This window comes from Antedon mediterranea, chromosome 11 (genome assembly GCF_964355755.1).
Source record: "Antedon mediterranea chromosome 11, ecAntMedi1.1, whole genome shotgun sequence".
Classification (NCBI taxonomy): Eukaryota; Metazoa; Echinodermata; class Crinoidea; order Comatulida; family Antedonidae; genus Antedon; species Antedon mediterranea.
Window position 1 is genome coordinate 4,337,194 of NC_092680.1, and position 20,818 is coordinate 4,358,011.

The following is a 20,818-nucleotide window of genomic DNA, read 5'->3' on the forward strand; positions in this document are numbered from 1 at the left end:
CTAGGGCCTAATAAGTTAGGGCGCCGACAATAACGTTTCCGCCCCGGACTGAATCACTTACTTTCGCGAATCGCACCACCACCGACGACGGATGTTTTGTTTTGAAATTAAACACAACAAACAAATATCTGTTTTCGTCAATAGAGGGCGTTGTTAAAGCCTACCCGCTCCATGCATCCATGCTTGGTACATTTTTATAAAAAAAAGATTCACATATTTTACGTTATAATCGTTGATAAATCTACAATTTAATAATTTTATCAAAATGGTAAGTATTTGTATAAACATAAAGTTCCACATATTGTATTCATTTTAATAATAAGGTCTATTTACTGGCGATACAGTGCTTAGTCTGCTACTGCTAGCTAGCTAGGCTCAACCTCAGGCTCAGCCGAGATAATTTGGCCTAGGCCTAGGTAGATATCAAAACAATTTTTTACGGGCATATAATCGATGCAATGGGTGTAAATGCACACGTCAGTAGGCCTAGGATTTATGGCCGTTGAAGATTTCATTGTGTTGTCGTTGTGTTTTCTGAAATAATTCCGGCTAAAAATAATTGCCAAATTATAATAATATAATAATCAACAACAACAGAAAAATTGACAAATGATAATAGTAGGCCTTTCTATTTAAAATATATATTTATTATTGATTTGACTTTGTTTAATTGTTTACAATTACTTTTTCCCACTTTGTTTTTTTGATAGAAACCAATTGTACTATTTGGGCATGAGCGTTCAATAACGCAAATCAAGTACAACCGTGAAGGTGACCTTCTACTATCATGTGCTAAAGATACTCAGCCATCTGTTTGGTACTCCCTCAACGGTGAACGTCTTGGAACATTCAACGGCCATGGTGGCGCTGTCTGGTGTATAGATGCGAACTGTATCCTCTTGTTTTTTGATATTTCTATCATTTGTTTTTAAATTTTCATTTTGTTTTCAGTACAGTACAGTAGTTGAATTTTCTTCCTTAATGTATTCTACCAGGGGATACAACACAAGTTTTAACAGGTTCTGCTGACAATACATGCAAATTATGGGATTGTGAAACTGGTAAGCACTATGCACATGTCAATTGTATGACCCACTATATGACCCGGGAGAGATGTGTTATGGATGCGTCATTTACAAATAATTATTGACACAGGGGTACATCATAAAACCTACTGTAGATGGTATGTCACATCAACGAACAATGGTATGTCAATGTCCGTAACTTTACCACCCAAAATATGTTATTTGGGGTGGGTCAAACTTAAAGTCTTTCTGACTTATATGATTACTTCATTGTATTTATTATCCTGTATGTTATGTTATATTATATTGTGGAAATAAATTTAATTGAAATTGAACATGGTCACAGAGTGCATGAAAATGGGTGTAAATAATTTTGTTGATGCACATGTTTGTCATAGTATTCATACAGTAAGGCATAACGAACATCGGACAAATGACGCACCTCTCCCTGGAGTCGTATGTATAGTGGGTCATACAATTGACAAGTGCATTAACTGATAACAGTATTTTCTTGTTGAAGGGAAAAAGGGGAAAGCCAATATAATATAATCACAATTATTACCAGTTGTCTTTCCCATTTAGGGGTGACAGTTTAAAAATTACCTTTTAAAGTATGGTGCAGTACTGATGTTCTGTACAACTTTTAATTTGGCATTTAAGATACTACAGTAGTCTGTCAATAGGTTCTTGGTTGTTCGACTTAATACATTAAAAAGAAAAATTAATATAAAAAAAAATAATTGGTCCATACAAGTTGTTGATTTAGAAACCATCAAAAAGCCTTCTGGCGGTACAAACATAATGCCACTGTAACTTGGTAGACAAGAAGATACCAAAGTACTTGGGTTCAAATCCTCAATTGATACAATACCATAATTGTTGTAACCAAAACACCTTATACAAACTAAATTTGTTAAAGCCGACTTTCGTTTGTCCCCTTATTCGTAATTTGCTGCAATAACATATGTATCTTAAAGTTTATATTTTGTTTCTTAAGGTACTCAATTAAATGAGTTTGAAATGAAATCTGCTATAAGGACGTGTGGTTTCAACTACAGTGCTCGAACTATGATGTTTTCAACAGATAGAACCATGGGACAGACATGTCAAATATTACTATTTGATACAGCTGATGGCAGCCAAGTCAGTAAGTAGTTTTTGTTTTATTCTTGTAATCATTACTGTAGGCAGACATTGTAGTGGAACTGTATCTTCATTTTCATTTCATTTATTTATTTGACCATCAAAACATAAAAATACAATGTACAAAGATGAATTGGTCAGGGACTGCTAAAGTAATACGATTACTGTAACTACAAGAGTCAGCAGTCCCATCTTGGTTGTTAACATGCTTGTCTTCAGATTCCAAGGTTTAGTGTTCAATCCTGACCTATTTTAGTGCCAGGGTTGTAAAACATGGCTGTCTCTACTCCACTCCCTAAGACTAAACAAAACTTATTCAGTCATGGTATAGCTTATCCATACCTGTAATTAGAGATTTACTTGCTCTTTGATGAGTATGAAATAAAAATAGATAAATAAATCATTTTTAAAATAGACAACACAACTCATAATTCACTAACTGTGAATCAACTTGTTGTAATTTATTATTTATTTCTGTTTTGTAACCAACAACATTTTTTAGTAGTTTGAATCATTTTAGATTCATTTTATTTCCGTCACAGAAAACAGCAAACCTTATATGGTGTTCGACGTTGAGGGGCCAAAGGTCACAAGTGCTATATGCGTTGGATTAGACAACTACATTTTATCAGGGCATGAGAACGGTGAATTACGGTTGTACGACATAAAGGTAGGCAGGAAATGTGACAATACACTTTAAATACTAATGAAATAAATCAAATTTAAAAAATATATTGTAACCCCAACCATTTTATTCAGTGTACGTATTGACTGTAGTAGTTGAACAAATAATGACAAAAAAAAAACATTGAACCAACATAAAATTTGACAGAAGAGAGAGCACTGTAAGTGGCTGCAGGACATGACGAGACCCTTAGGTGAGAAGCATGTTATTGAAAGAAAGTGTAACATCTAGTCCACAGCCCCTTGAGCACTTTAGTTGATATGTGCGCTTTACAAATCTTATATTACGTAGTGTACATGTAAGACTCACTTGGTATATCTATTATTTTCTCTTTGTTTACTACTTATTTTTGCGGTAAATCATCATTTTTTGGTTCAAAAAACATAACAAAACATGAGAACTTCGTGATAAAAAAATCTAACTTTATAGAGTTCCTGTTTGAACAAGTCAACTCTGCTTAAATTTTTTTTTTTTAATGAGGGTGGGTTTCAAAACTAAAATATTGAAAACAAATGGTGATATAATAAAATAATAGCAAAAAAAAACCAAGACCAAAAACCAGGAAGCAATGGTTTGAATATTATATAAGATGATACAAATGTAAAGTAGAAATTCAATCAATTGCGATAAAGATAATTCTCTTAACTTGTAACGTTACACACTTACAGATAATTGAAATAGGACTTATGTTTCACTCTCCAACGAATGCTGAACGATGATAATAGTATTTTTATACAAAATGATAGTAATTTGTGGAAATTGACATGAAATACAAAGTTAAAGCACTTGAATTAAGAATATTTCAAAAGAAAATTGAGATAATGTTAACGTCGTACGTAATATTGATGTCTTATCACATAAAGTTAAATTTATAAGCGTACACTACAGTTTTTTTTTACAATATTTCTCAATTCTATTACCTATTTAATGTATATTCTGCCATATGATTTGGTGTAGGTTATGAATATATTTTAGTATTTTCAAGATGTGTTGTTTTACTGTAGTTATTTAATATTAATCTATTGCTAATTTGTATTAGAATTCCTCCATTGAGACACCCCTTTTATGGAACACCCAATAGTAGTACAGTATGTTCCTGTTTAATTAACAAGAGCCATTCAATACATTAGGTTTAACACATGGCCAACCACTATTCAGGTGACAATCCTAAATATTTGTGGGTCCTAAATGTGTGTTCTTTTCTACTTGAGTTTTTGTGTAACGTTAATTTTGGGTTTGTGTCTTTAAAATCATTTTAAAATCATTTTATATAGAAACAGAACATTGAATGATGGGAGATTCATTATCCCAATGTCTATTATTTCTTACTTACACTATTTTCTCCCTTATATAATTAATAATCCCAATTTTAGTATTCTCTCTTTATTATTTAAGAAAATACAGTAAATTGTAGGCTGCATTTAACCTTCATAATATTATTCAATTGGTTTTAATCAGTACTTTGAAGTAAGCCAGAACTAATGTATGTACAAAGTTTCAATAACAACTTTTACTATAAATTTGTTTTATTGCAAAGATTATAAACAAACAGGTCATTTTGTTTTACCATAAAATAGTTTATAGGGTGTTATGTAATGCTTTAGCAATTGGTAAGTGTTGGCAGTTTAAATGTTAGCATAAAGTTCAACAGTCTCACTCAGCTTATTGTTTTCCCTCTTTAAGTATGTTTTTCATGATTGTTTACTTTTACTCTGAGGCACTTAACTAGAATGCAAAAGTAATATAATATCGGCAATACTCATTTAAAAAATGTGTATTACTGTAGTTTTCTTTACAAAGTGGGAAGCCCAGATCAGTGATATTCACTGCTTTCCACTGGGGCCCTCCAAAATACATTTACCCCGTTCATTTCAATGTCGATGAATTGAAATTGATTTATTCGATCAAAACACATAATGGAACATAGTTCCATAAAACAGCTAGTAATCAGCACAAAGTTTTTGTCTTGACCTTACCACCAGGTGTACCCATTTGTACACCTGGGGATAAAAGCAATGCGACGAGCATTGGATTTGAGTACAAGATATCACGATCAGTAGTCCAACATCCAACACACTGCGCCACATGCCCTCACTCATACTGTAAGCCTTATTCAAGTTTTGTTTTGTTTACATTTTCAAATCAATATAGTAGTTAGGAATAATATACTTACTGTTATAATAACTTTAATAAATCTTTTCACATATACAGTTAGATTATTATATACTTTTTTTTTTCATTTTAATATAGTTTTGTTCCATTTGTTAACTTTTAATATTTCATAAGGTTAAACGATAAACATTTATTACATTTTTGTTAATAAATACTGTATCAAGAATGTCATTTCTTTTTTTTTTTTCAGGCAAGAGATGTTGTGCAAGTTGTCAATGAGCATAAAAACAGCATAAATGATTTGCAAAAAGGACGAAACGACACGCTTATCATCTCAGCTTCTAAAGATACAACAGCAAAGGTATGTAAAATTCCACACATCTTTGATAATAATTTACGTCTTTGATGGCCTGCAAGTGTCTGGCAAAATAAGCTTACGTCTACTGGTAAATTTATTATCTTTTTAGTATTGCTGGCTATGACTTCTGATATTTGTAAATCCAGTACCGATTTTCATGTCCCTTGAAGACTGTACTCTTTACCATTTAATTTTTGTTAAGCTCTGTCTACACTATCAAACTTCATGTGACAAAAAAGTGTGATGTGCCCAAATATGGTAGTGATATGCTTAAATATGGTAGTGATATGACATCATCATGTTCATATATGGCCAGATCATATTTTTTGTCAAGCAAACTTTGATATTGTTAGACAGAGCTTTACTCCCACTCTCCGCAAACTATAACGTTTAAATGTTTTGTCATGCTGAATGGTATACAAAAATGAATGTTTATGATATCGACCTGCAATATACCACTAGATAATAGATCCAAATAATGCATGACAAATGTCAAATAACATACCAATCAAATGACAACATTTGTGTTTTGTATTAAAATAAAAAGGAATTTTTAAAAATGGTTGGGAAAAAAATGTGGATTGATTTGAGCTAGAGAAACTACTGTAATCAAGTTTGTATAATAATTTTTTAAGGCAATTTTAATGTAATTTTTTTAAGCAAATTTCTCCTCTAGAAAGTAATAATTTTATATCTTGTGTCAGTTGAAATAGTCAAGTAGTGAATTTTATGTTGTACTGTAATATAAAAACATCATTCGTGTTATTAAAAAAAGGATTTAGAAATGCGTAAGAATAAAAATAATCTGTCCTCATGAATTTTAAATCCTTGTTTGGTCTCTTCAGCTAAAGCCATTAAGCTTTTATACTCTGTAAAGTTCATTGAAGTGTATTTTGTTTTAAACACCAATTAAGTTTATCTATTTTTAACATTTAAAAATGCTTTGTAAAATCTATTTCTGAGGCACAGTTTGTTTTTCAACTCGTTTAAAAATAGCCAAAACAAAATGATCAAGTGCTAGATGTAGTGCTTCAGAACACACTATTCCTTCATCATGTCTAAAATTTTTTTTTTATTATTATATAAGCTTTTTGATGCTACAACATTAAACCATATGAAGACATACAAGACAGAAAGGCCTGTTAATTCTGCCGCCATATCTCCCTTAAGAGATCATGTAAGTAAATTGTTATCTTTTATACCCAATTTTCACAAATTACATTTTTTTTTTTTTCAAATGGATGCTTTGTGCAGTTTTTCAATAGGCAAATTTATTTGCTCAAATCAAATATTTTATATATTAAAGTCATGGTGTCTCTTTATGATTTTCCACTGCGATTTTCATTTTTATCGTATATCCGCTGAGAAGTTTGATTTGCATGAGTGTTCATGATTGTCTGACAAGTTGTTTCCCAAGCTCTGATTGGTTGCGCAATTTTCGCTTTGCAACAACAAGTAGAAGCTATTCAAACTACTGATTTTGCTGGAGCGTAAAACTCAAAGAATAAGAATTCGTCGATACGTATTTTAGAAAATTAATTGGAAATGTAAATATGCATGTGTATAAGACCACAATTTCGATTCACTTAGTGGAAATCAGCGAGGTATTGTATTGATGTGGAAGAATTATTCAATGATATATTTTAAAATAAAACTGGACACATAGAAACATTAGCGGTGAAACTTCTGCGATAACCTAAAAAGGTCAGATTGTGGAAAACCGTTTTTTTTTAATCAATAGTTAGTTTGATTTATGTGTATCTGTATTTAGTCCGCAGATGGAAAAATATAAAAATAAGTTTATGAAGTAAAAATCACATTATATAAAAATATTTTTAAGTTTACTTTTTTTTAGAAGAGGCCAGGGATTATCAATAAAAATATTGTTCACATGTTTGAGTTGACATAGTTCTTACAAAACAAGCATATACAGCTTGTCATACTTTGTTAGGCTTTGATGGTGACGCAGTTTAGACCGATGGAAAATCCCAGTCTTTGACAGGATTTCAACCCCGGATTTAGTTTTATATCTGTAATTCTGATGTAATCATCTAAAATGTTCAAATAAATATATTAAATATTTATAGTAATTTTATTACTTTTTTAAGACTTATGAGACTACTGTAGGTAACATTTTAGAAATGTCAACTTTTAATTTACAAGCTGCAGTACTAAATAAATATCTTCTAATTATCTTCTTTATTTTGAATATGGTATTTTGGTAATGGTAATTTTAAATAGCATTCAATGATTTACATGTTGTAGGTTGCGCTTGGAGGTGGCCAAGAAGCTATGGATGTGACCACAACATCAACAAGAATTGGCAAATTTGATGCCAGGTTTTTCCATCTAGTCTTTGAAGAAGAGTTTGGCCGTGTCAAAGGTCACTTTGGACCAATCAATAGTGTGGCTTTCCATCCAGATGGCAAAGGGTGAGTTATTATGATAGTTTATTTGTTATTACTCAGGTGAAAACCCATACATATTGTAATATATTTTAATTTATTTTGATGTACAGTCAACTCTCCCAATACCGGACACCCTTGGGCGGGCATATATTTTCCGGTTTTTCGAAAGTCCGGTTTCCTGAAAACATATTTTTAAAGTCATCACGTTGTCACTGAAAATGCGTTGAATCACCGGTCCGAATGCTGCCCGGTACGGTCTAGCGTAGAGAAGGCCTAGGCTATGATTGTGTCAAGTTAGTGATAGGCCTAGGCCTACTTTATTAATTATGATTACCTTTTTTAAAAGTTAAATTATTTACTGTACAGTACCAATAAAACATGTTACAATAGTAAACTGTTTCTCAATGTGTTTTTAACGGCAAAAAGGCCTACGTACGTACGGTGAACATAATTTCGGTCTGTTTATTGTTTTTCGTGAGCTAGCTTGCAGCAGCAGCATGGGTGATAAAAATAGCAAATAAGCGGGGCTTTGATTGATGCGCATGTGCAGAGGTGTCATAATCAAATAAAAACGCCCACACCGTACCTAGACCACGTTTTTTAAGCTCCTTTATTTTGACGTAATTTGATAGCAATGATGAAAATTGATTAGGTAAACGAGCCAAGCAATAATGACACAATAATTAATTAGTAACATTTCAAAGTTTATTAACACTAGTTAAGTCAAGTTCATTCCGTTTTGCCATAATGATTTCCAAATTTATAATGATGCACATTTTTAGTGAAACATTCCTTTTTAAAGTCCTATTGCAATTGTGAATTTAACAATGATTTAAACAAAACAAAGACACAAAGTGGAATGTAAATTGAACTTTATTAAAAAACAATTCATATGCTAAAAAACAGGGAGGGAGTTGTTAACAACTCCCTGCTAAAAACAATAGCGCTTCGATGTGAAAAAGCCCACCACAGTTCGATACGCAACAAAGCAATTGCCGCCTCGTGGGTTAACAATGAACTGACCTGTCAAACTCCATGGCAACATTATTTGATCGTACCGCGAAACGTCGCGCACTTCATGCAGGGTATGGTTAAAAGCTTTTGTACATTGTGCATGTATTGAATCCGAGTCAGCGACAACGATGTTACGTTGTTTTTGTAAATATTTGGAGTTTTTTAACTGTCAGTCCGGTTTTCAGACGCTAATTTTCGTGTTTTGTACTTCATAATTTGTCCGGATTCCGGAATTGGGTATTCCGGTTTTCATAATAAATTACAGTACATTTAGAATAGGGACAAATTGGGCCCTCCAAAAAAGTCCGGTTTTTCGTGAATTCCGGTTTTGGGAGAGTCCGGTATTGGGAGAGTTGACTGTAGTTATATATGCATTTTTAATGTTTTTACAAATTTTATTCTAAATGTTTTTTATACAATCAGTGCAATAGGAGACCTACTAGATAGTGATTAAGTTCGCTTTTTAGGAATCCTGTCTCTGCCTGGTTTTGTGTGATGTTTTCTTGTTCATGTCCATGTTTTTTTATATTGTATTTTTATGAGACAAAGTAAATGAAATGAAATGAAATGAAATACAGTTGTGGAGCGAATAACATGTAAACTGTACTACAGCCTTTACTGTATTGCGCACAGGTGTGGACAACACATGCAACAACTCATGTCTTTATATGTGTGTATTTATGTCAAACAGTCGCCAAAGAATGCTCAATTGTCTGTCAAACAGGGACAGATATGGGCCAGACTAACCCCTACCATAGTATAGGGTAGGTTGTTCTAACCTAGATAGCTTGTTCTAGCCTAGGCAAAGCAAGCTGTCCCGAAGTTTGTTGCAACATTGTGACGTCTTATCCACTGACAGACAGGGATAAAACTAATATATTAATATTTTGTTTGATTGTTTTCACAGGTATTCTAGTGGTGGTGAAGATGGTTTTATACGTATGCATAACTTCGATGCACAGTATTTTGAATTTGAAACTGAATACTGAACAATAAATATATTTACTGTTACATTCACTTTAAAAAAAATATCCACGCTTTAAAACTACTACATAAAAAAAAAACGCCATACTATTTATGTATAAACAGAATATGTACATTCAGACTTTATATGTGGTGAATTGAAGTGAGTTTTATGGTACAACACAATGTCATAAGCATTAGGAATGTATTGTTCCATGCTTAACAAATTCTCAATGTATGAAAATAAAGGTTTTTTTCATATCCGGTATTCTAACGTTTCAAATGGAATAAGATTTTACATCACTATGAGAGTGTGTTTATGCGTTTGTTTATAAACAATTTTGCTACTTTACTGGGACAGTTTTAAACTACATTTTGAAACACATTATTCTATATTGTATCTAATGTGGAATACAAAATGGCGTCTAAAATCCCCACTTTTCACTACATATTTTTATGTTTGTTTGTTATACACAATTGTTGTATTGGACACATCCACACATGGCATGTCAAAATGACCAGAGTTTCTTTAGAGAAATTGTTTTTGGAGGAAGAATGGTGGTTGGTATCATTGCTATTCTGCCAATCTGTACATATACTGGTTCACTGGTGATAATGATAATGTCATTGCTGGTATCAACCTCGTGCTTGTGTAGAATATATAACTATTATAATTGTGTATTGTATTAAGAAAATCATGAATACAACAAAGTATGATTTTTTTTGCTGTTGGTGTAATACTAAAATAAAAATAAGCAGCATTATTTCGAAATCTAACAAAAAACGAACATCTTGAACAAAAAAAAATGTTTCGATGACGTAGATATTTTCCGATTTTTTAAATCACTATTAAATTTTTATGTGACAAAAAATGTGATATGGACATGATGTTGTCATATCACTACTACATTTGGGAATATCAGTACCATATTTGGGCACATCAAACTTTTTTTGTCAAAATATTTTGATAGTGTTAAGAGTTTTTGGCAAACGTGGTAGTCATAAGAAAAATGAGATAATTGTCTACATTTATCTGTTGAACACAGTAAAGTTGTTAAATGCAATATTTACTGTTGTGCATGGCAAAGAATACTTATTAAATGACTGTTTATATTCACACCACGTATAATTACATTTCAGATTTTGACATCATTAAAACGGACAAAAAGATTGTGTCTGTCAAAGTACTTTTTTACAATATTCTATCTATTTTTGTGGTGTTACCATGGTCTCGTTTAAATAAGCTATACTATAGAGAATTGGTGTGTTTTCCAGTTCAATGAGTATAAACGGTCCAAATAAATTGAATTCTAAAGTACATTGATATATGAAATGGTTATTTTGTTGTTATTTATTTGGTTGATGATAATACATTTTTTTTAAACCTAGGATGTCGAGGAAAGATTAATAAAAGTTATTTAAACTAGAACTGTTATTAATATTTTACTAAATAGTACAGACAGTTATTACAGTGATTGCTTGATGTGACGACTGGAATATTTAATGGGCGATATTTATGAAAATGTGCTCGAAAACAAGACCGATAAACACGTACATTAATTTGAGCAATGTTTTATTAATACACTTACCAAGGGTATAACATATAGTTATGATTGACGCTTGTCAAAATGCTTGAAAAGATTTGCCACATAGCCTAGCCTATATCGGCTTTTTAGTTTTGAGTGTAAATTTGTTCGTCGAATATTTTCTAAATGTTTGTTTATAATACCATCACACCATACCTATTGATCTTCATTAAATCACAGGGAGAGACCCTCTTCAGAGGTCCCTCGCTCCAGCAGTAGAACCATTCTGTCTTAACGCCATTTATCGTTCAACTTTCACAAACCAACAAAAGTATAAACTGAATTAGAATAACGTTACAATAAATGATTTGCTATAATAAGTTATAATCAATTAATAGGCTGTGACTAATGTTCTTAAACTAAACTGCATTAATGTAAAGTAGATAAAAATGACGAGCGGTATCCACAATGACGTCATTGTGACGATTACGTAGTAAGCCTACGAATTCGTGTATAAATACGTTTGCGTATTATGTTAAATCGAAGAAGCTTTTCGCGCGCAATTGATTATGCAGCCTGGCATTACCGCATAAATATGCAGTTTAAAACACCTGCACAAAACGGCCGACAAAGTATTATATATCTTTGTTATTAAAAGTGTTGCTACATTTATGACGTAAATGCGCCGACGTCTGCATTTTTTCCGAAACTTCGAATCCAACTTTCGCCACATTGCTTGTATCCTTAGGCAAGACACCTTACTTGCATTTGTCTCTCTCCACCCAGGTGTATAAAATGGGTACCATTATTATGGGAGTATGATTTTGCGCAGACGATGACAATAACGAACACCTCGTTAGTTAGTCTGTGGATTCCAGACTGAGTTTTGACTTAATATTAGTAAAAAGATAAATATTTTAGCACATGGCGTTTCATACCTATACTACTTGATCTTGAGACAAAAGTCGAAACGTCAACTGGTGGACTCTAACACAAAAAAGAAAATAAATACTGACTTGGGGCAAGTCTACTCGTTTGGTGTTAGTATAATTTCGATACTTAATAACGCCGTTAAATCACCACATAAATGTGTCTCCATAAATGCTGCACACTGGTACCAGTCTAATACAACTATATTAATCACATACAACATAGCTAATCCTAACAAGACTACTGCAATAAAACTGATTTGTTACTCACAACATTGTTCAATACAGATTTGCTTGCTTTCAATCGATGCTCATGATTTCTTATTTAAGTATTTTTCAAAAATAAGTATATTTTCAAGAATGTACACCCCCCCCCCCCCTGAAAAAACAATTCTTAAAATTGTTGTTGTTTAATATGCCATTTTAATGTCAAAAAAATGTGTATACCTAAAAAATGTTATTTAAAGCAAAAAATAGTCCAGCCATCGGGTTTTTGGTTGAATTAAACCATTTATTTTGTCATTTTGAAAACATAATTTTCCCGATTTTTACTACGGAAGTGATTAACTTGATTAAAACTACAAAATAATATATTCAAAGTGTGATTTGATTAATCTTTATTTTTCATGTTTTTCGGAGACAATACATAATCATATGAATATTATATACTGAAAATGATTGAGAATTTAATTTCTTAGTAAAATATTTCTTGTTAAGAAGAAAACTGCTTATTACAAGAAATATTTCTTAAAACAAGAATTTGTTTTCTTCTCTTAGAATTTCATATTTTGCTCTGTGATGATGGTACGTTACAACCTATATAATACGTTATATTAAACAATGCCAAAAAGACAAAATACAAATGAGTTTTTAAATGTCTTATTTCACTATAAGTAGGCCAGGCCTATTTATTTTAATGGTCAGGAGCACATTGATAAATACTTGCATTTCAATCGCTGATTCTTAAGATACGATTTATAACGATTTCAATGTGAAAGTAAAAATAACATCGTCAACGTATTGCAGTATATTTATATTCCTAATGTACGTCTATTTTAAAACAGGCTTAAGTCAATTGGAACGTAAATCCTCTCTAGTGAATAACTTTGAGTTCATCTTTTTTTAGTTGCATCGAATTGAGCGCGCATAAATACTTTCTCAAGTGAAATTCGAGTTTTAAATTGATTTTATATGCTTGTTCCATAGCAATCAGTTTGTCCTCGCGTTTTTCTCACCCGATGTGAGTAGAGAGTAAAGTGTTATCGTTGTGCTTGATCAAATTGCGTTGCGTGTACGTATTTTCGTTGCGGCCTATTGGCATCCAAGTTTACACTTACTTGCATCTTACGTATAGCTTTACATAGAGTTAGCTCATTTAAAACTATTATATTTTAAACTCACTCAACGTAACTCATCGTAGCGCCACCTCAATTTATTGAAGTGCCGTAAGAGGCTGGTGGGTCGTATTTATAACCTATTATATTATAAAATAAAATTAAATACTAGGCCTATTCCAAATATGAATTTAGATCAATTTATAAATTGCCCAGGCCTACAATTACCATTATATGACAGCGCATTCAAGTGTATGAGCCGTCATAATTTCACGTAATTTGTTTTACGTTACCATTACCTTATAGGTCCCTGGGTGCCCAACCTAAATATTTACCAAAATATGAAAACCTTATGTTTTTCACCATTTCATGTGTTGTTCGTAAATTAATTTTAAGAAATCATATAATTCTTTACGAGTCTCGACACTACGACTGCTCACCCTCCATTATCCAATGATAATATTAAGGTACGGTGTGATGACGTAATTGGGAAGCAGAAGAAACTTGTATACAGCTGTCAATCATTCCGATATGTTTCCCATTTCTCTTCAATTTAAATTCATGACTGGATATCGCATTAAACTAATAGCAACATATGCTGTTTTATCGAACGTTTTACTTATATACGTACATAATATAAACTAATACTATATTGTTATTTTTGGCACAACAACACATGCGTTTGCAATTATTATTAACGATCATATTTAAGAATATTATCATTATAAGTTCATATCGATAAAAATAATTTGAGGCTGTTGATAGTAACAATTATAACAATGTTAACTTTGGCAACAGATTAATCGCATAACATCAGGATCATGTGCAAAGCTCTGTCTACACTATCAAACTAGTTTGACAAAAAAATGTGATGTGCCCTAACATGGTAGTGATATGCCCACATATGGTAGTGATATGCCCATATATAGTAGTGATATGACATCATCATGTTCATATATGGGCACATCACATGTTTTTGTCACATACAGTTTAAATAGTTGTAGACAGCTTGTTTTACGTTGGTCTGGATTCAAACCATGATTGCCTCTGAGAGGTGTTTTAACATTTGTTAACTGTAAGTGTTTAGATCTTAAACATGTATTTTGTACCACTTTTCCACACATGTTTATATTATATGAAACATGTTTAGGTTCTAAACACATTCTAAATATGTATTCTGTACTCAACTCAACATATCAGTGACGTGTTCATTGTTAAACATGGAGCAATATAAAGATACGTTTAGGTTTTTAACGTGTTTAATTCGCCATGTCGAGAAATTGAACATAACAGTGACATGTTGACTGCTAAACGAGTGGAGGAAAACAACATGTAGCTATAAACACGTTTAAACATGTAACTACGTTTAAAAGCTCCACACTGTTTTAACAAAATTACCTCACGTACATGGTCATCAGGCTCATTCCGACTTCTGGTCGAATCTTCCAGTGGGCCTACTTCATGTTTTTATTTTGTTGCGAAATTACATCTAGATCTAATCAGAATATATTCATATGAAGGTTTATTAATACTTAATCGAGAGACACGATAGTGTCTCGATAATTTCCCCTGATTATGTTTTTATTACCCAATCAGCCCATGTCGACTGGATTCTATGTCTGAAGCGTTGTTTTCAAGACGAATTAGGCGTTTCGTGAAGCCACATCTTTTTTGGCTAAGGCGTCTAAACTCATCTGCAACTGATTGACTTGCGAGTTGCGCCAACTTGTTCCCCCTATCTAGGAAATTCTATAGCTCATCTTTTTATTATACTAATTATTAGCAAGCAAAGGATATAGTTTGTTTTAAACAACATATTTTTATTAAACAGGCGTCATAAGTTTGCGCTTTTGGTACTTATAAAGGATCGATTAGGCCTATACAGATTTTCCATCCAAACTGCTAAAAAATAATTTATTCAATATCTATGCCTGATAGTCCTATCCTACGGATTGTGCTCAACATGTTTTTGTTTAAATCTTGATTTACTCCATTTTTGGAGTTTTGTGAAATTAACTGCAAAACAAAACAAAATTTGGATATTTGTAGATTCAGCAATAAAAACAAGTATGACATTGATAATTACGTAACGATTTACAATTAATTCCATGGATATAATGAAAATAGTATAGATTCGAAGATAGATTGATATTCAAGATAGAATTATTTTAATGACGTGGTGGTTATAATTGGAGAGAAGGCGACAATGATGATAACACTATGATGAATATTATACGATAAAGTCAGTTTAATAGATTAACCACCTTTTGTTGACAAAGGTATTGAGACTCAAATCATACGAGGCCAGCCGGGTGTCAGGGATTTTGAAAGTATTGGTCTTTTATATACATATCATAAATGTTGACGTTGTTCTAGTGGCATGGCAAATGTTTCCACTAGCACCTCATTCTGCAGTATATCTTTCGTACATGCAGATATCTCTCACTAAATCTATGCTATCAGTAGCCTGTGGCATATAAATTTAAGAAGCCGAAATAGCCTGGGAGTAGACTCGTCGATACCCAAACGAATAAAACCATACAAAACTAAATTGTGGGGTTAGGATATGCCTAGGGCATCACTTTATAAGAATTTTGTACGAGAAAGTCACGTTGCTTCTTATTTACCGGTAAATAAAAACAGCCTATAGTAATATTATCTAAAGATCTGTCTACACTAGTCAAACTATTTTGACAAAAAAAAAGTGTCCATGCCCATATATGGACACAATGATGTCATACTGTATCAGTTCCATATTTGGGCACATCGCTTATTTTGTTACATAAAGTTTGATAGATTAGACAAGGCTTAATACGTTGTATCCGATTGTCTCACTCTTTAAATTGTTCAAAGATATATTGTAGGCTACATATGCTTAAATATGGTAGTGATATAATATGACATCATCATGTCCATATTGGGCACATCAAATTTTTTTTGTCACAAAGATTGATAGTGTAGATAGAGTAACATGGCCATGATGTGCTCTATTTCGCAACTGCGCACTAGATTCTACACCCAGAAGTGTACTATATTTCAGAGTTTATATAACGATTCTCAATAATCGTGTCCTTTTTGAGATCCAGTGATTATTAGTAAGTGTAAACGAGGCATTTCATTAACAGCAATTTATGGACCGTGTTAGCCAAATCCCGCAATGTTATTAGACTTTATCGATCTGATTTTTCCAAGGACAAAAAAATATGTAACCATGGAAACAAAGTAAAAACGTGTCAAGGCGCTACATTATAAAAATTGACGGCTCTTTTGCTCTTTTTTAAAGATTTTTTGCTTGATGTTAAAATATAATATAATAATTGTGTTAATAGTATAATGATATCGGTCGGTTTCGATTTGGTAATTATATTAAGTAGTTATACACTAGTAGATTACAACCTATTATCACTATATTAAGTTTTTTGTTTTAACTGAACGAGTATGGTTCAGGATAAAAAAAGAATTATTTTAAAATATAACGCAATATGCCTACACAACCGCAGAATTATTTGTGTTCCATTGCATCTCATACGGTATCATGTTTAGCTGTCAAGAAACAGCATGCAGTATCGTGACTGCTGACAGCAACAGATCCATCCATAAACTTAAACATAATCCTTTATAATCTCCATCAGCCCGCAATAGCAGCATACTACGGTTGCTGTAGCAGACACATTTCAAGGCAATATCATCTAACAACAGGACAATGAGCTCGCCCTACAAAGATAGGAACTCGTAACAGTCCTTTAATCTTATGTCTGGCTGCGACACATACCAACAATACTGTACTATGTATATATTCTCCTCGGCACGGTGTCTATTTCAGCAGGGCGTCGAACTGATCGTATCGCAGCCACAGATAAACCCTTTGATTTCCGGAATTCAGCATCTTGTTGCTAGATTGTCTTGTACATAATACGTAATTGTCGTTAGACGTGATATCGCACCCATCATGTCGAGTGAACTATAAAGTTTTACTAGAGGTCTTTCCATGTTGGTTCGTTTTTTTGACATCATAACAGGCCTACTTTGTATTCCACTCAATAAAGAAATATTGTTACGTCATTATGACGTGTTGAATGTAATAAATAATAATGCTTTATTGTTGAAGAAACGAACAGGTATAATGTGTATTAATTATGTATTTAGGCTCAATTTGTATATGCACGTGTGCATAATAAATTACCTATGTCTGTCTAATGCATTTAATATAACTAAAACAGGTCATATTAGTATGACGTTTTTTAAACATTATTGATAAATTTACTTTTAACAAAATTCACAGGGTTAGTGATGTGTGGTAGGCGGGTTTGGGAACAACAGGGGAAGGGGGGCTGTGAAGCTGTCAAGACAACAGCACTTAGAAGTCATATTACCAATGCCCTAGAGAATAACAACTTTGATCAATTAATAATATTAATTGATCAAAGTTGTTATTCTCTAGTTTTTTTTGTACAATATATGACTAGAGTATTTCCATAGCTTATAATACAATACCTTTGCAATAAATGAGAAATGATAGGAAAGGAGATATCGCAGTATGCGAATAAAACGAGTATGGAAAGCTGAATATGCCAAAGTGAGGGAATGTACACTTACGAAGACACATATCTTCAATTGAATCTTGTGGACGAAAATGCCTATGATGATGATGATGAGGAAGCTTTGGCGCAATATGGTATATGATAGACGGGGGAGGGGAAATATATCCTATAGGTGGTTCTGCCATTGTTTTATGTGCATTTCTATTTGGTTTTTTTAAATAAATGTTTCTAAACTGCGAACAATCACAATAAATTGTAAAAATGAAAACATTTTTTTAAAATTACAAACGCAGATTGCTTACATAAATAACAATGCTAGATCTCAATGGAGATACACATTAAGAATTATATAATATTAACGACTAGTCTATAGCAACAGCATGGGAAAACGAGTTATTTAAATGTAGTGTGTCTATCCTAATTCACAAAGAGTCATTTAGGTTAATATGCATATCCCATAATACTCTAATTATAAATAATTATTACAAATCTCAGCGCAATGATTGCAGCTGCACGTTTAAATTAATATCTGTAGGATTCGTAAATTTCTGCGTAAAGTATTAACCCAGGATTATGATTCTATCAACACAATGAAAAGAAGGTTAGTACGTTCTATATCCTTAAAAGGCTTTAATAACTAGGCGTCGGTATTAAAACAACCTGCTAGTTTTATACTTAAGAGAATAACTATTAATGCATAAGCATAATAATACATTAAGGCCCATTGAAGAAATATGTAACATAAATTGCACATTACATAAACTTCTAATGAACTTGTCATGAAAGTGGTATATAGAATAGAAAATTACATTACTCCTGTAATATTAAAATTTGCATTCATTGTGACGTCATCGAACTAAAAGTATGAAGGTAACACCTGCAAAAGATAATTGTCTGAGCAAGAACATATTGAAATATGAAAAAAAAAAATACTTGTGCTGTTAAATGTCTTTGATTCGGGTCTCGGTGAGATACAATACCAATTGACGTCACCGAACTAAAAATATGAAGGTAACACTTGCAAAGAGAATTGTCTGAGAAAGAACATATTGAACTGAGAATAACGGGTGAATGCATTTTTAGCCTATTATTGTTATCACTATTTCTATTATGACGTCAGAAACTGTACCAAAATGTTGTTTTATCTAACTGTTCCTGACTTTTTTGGACCCTGCCACAAAAACACCGTGGTCTAGTGGAAATGAAAATGACTTTTGTTTAATGTCATGTCTTTGATTCGTGTCTCGGTTAGATACAATAACACTCTCTCAGTCGTCGGCAGACGTTTCAACTTCCAATCATTTATGTATTGCTGTAGGTTTTCACTAAGATTATATTACTTGAACAAGCGACTTACGAATGATTTACTGTCAGTCAGTGCAACATTCATCTTCTGACCATAAACACATTATTGAATGTGAAACATAGAGATGTCTTTATTTGCTCACAGCATTGGCTTCTTCGTTATGTTTAGTTGCAAATGAGAAGTGGAAGTGTTTTTCTAAATGAAGCCTAATCAATGAATGAACTATGAAGATCTGACACTTTATAAAACAAAAACAAGTGTGATATCATGCTGTCATTTTCTGTTATTGTAAAGCCTAACATTTTCGCGGCCCTAAATTTTCGCGATTTGAGTTTCATGTCGTCTTCTACAATTTGACGAACCAAATTAACGAATGTATTTCGCCTCCGCGATGAACGTCAAACATTGAATAGCGCCAGTAAAATCATGAATACGCGATTGTAAAATATCCATTAACCACACTTTGAAGTAAATTCTCGCCAATAGGATTGATGATATCGCTTCAATGTCATATCATGTGCTTATAAAATAATATTAATGTTAAGAAATATGAATCTTGTATTCTTTATAGAAAACAAACGATTGACAGATTTCATAAAAGAGCCAAGATAATGAAACCAAGCTTAACTTGCCGGAAATTAGAAAACGTGGTTGCAAAAAGGCCTCCTTTTTTTTTTACAAAACTAAAATTGTTATTTTTTCCTGATTCATTTTTTATTTAAGACAGGACCACAATGCAAAACAGGTTTTCGTTTACCTGATTGTGTAATCTTGTATAAAAAAATAAAAAAATAGGCCTAGTGTCTTTAAGTGAAATACAGTGAAGACCTTAACATGTTTGTTTTTTAGAAGGTAGAATTATTGATTATCGTTGATTGTCTTATAAAACAGTATACACTATTTGCCCTGTTCAATAAACTTGAAAAGTGATGTGATGATGTTATATCACTACCATATTTGGGCACATCACATTTTTGTTGTCACATAAAGTTTGATAGTGTAGATAGAGCTTTATCAACAATATACATTTAATTTTAATGGATGATACCATTTATTTAATAAGCTAATTTATTAAATGCAGTAGGCCTACAAAACGTTTCGATCTCTTAATCAGAGATCTTTATCAACTACAATGACATTTGATGATGATGATTTCGCGTTTGGTCAAACTTGCCTTGTGGTTGCGTCCCTGCGTGGTGTTAAGTGTGAACCAAACTTAACAGTCTAAATGAAATTCTTCGACGAAGATTATTTTATTGTATCATTTTTTTTTATTATATTAAATTATACCAAATTTTCCTAATATGAATTGTTAAATATAGTGATTTTAAAACAGAATTACACTGCTATACATAATGTCATTGTGGACAACATAGTAATGAAGTAATTAATCAAGCTCATGTAATACCACTGTTATATTATGTAAATTTAGACTATTATTACAAATCTATATCCTTTTTTGAAAGATTTATAG

The 20,818-nt window shown here is 32.3% G+C and overlaps 1 protein-coding gene across 1 annotated transcript; it reads left to right on the forward strand.

Annotated features, from left to right (window-relative positions):
- The first annotated feature begins 169 nt into the window (after nt 1-169).
- LOC140062722 (eukaryotic translation initiation factor 3 subunit I-like) lies at nt 170-11,102 on the forward strand. The gene is made up of 9 exons (XM_072109045.1): nt 170-268; nt 711-891; nt 996-1,061; nt 2,023-2,172; nt 2,711-2,838; nt 5,216-5,326; nt 6,411-6,500; nt 7,589-7,755; nt 9,653-11,102. Exons 1-9 carry the CDS (start codon nt 266-268, stop codon nt 9,732-9,734), a joined length of 978 nt encoding a protein of 325 aa, XP_071965146.1. The 5' UTR covers nt 170-265; the 3' UTR covers nt 9,735-11,102.
- Nucleotides 11,103-20,818: the final 9,716 nt, after the last annotated feature.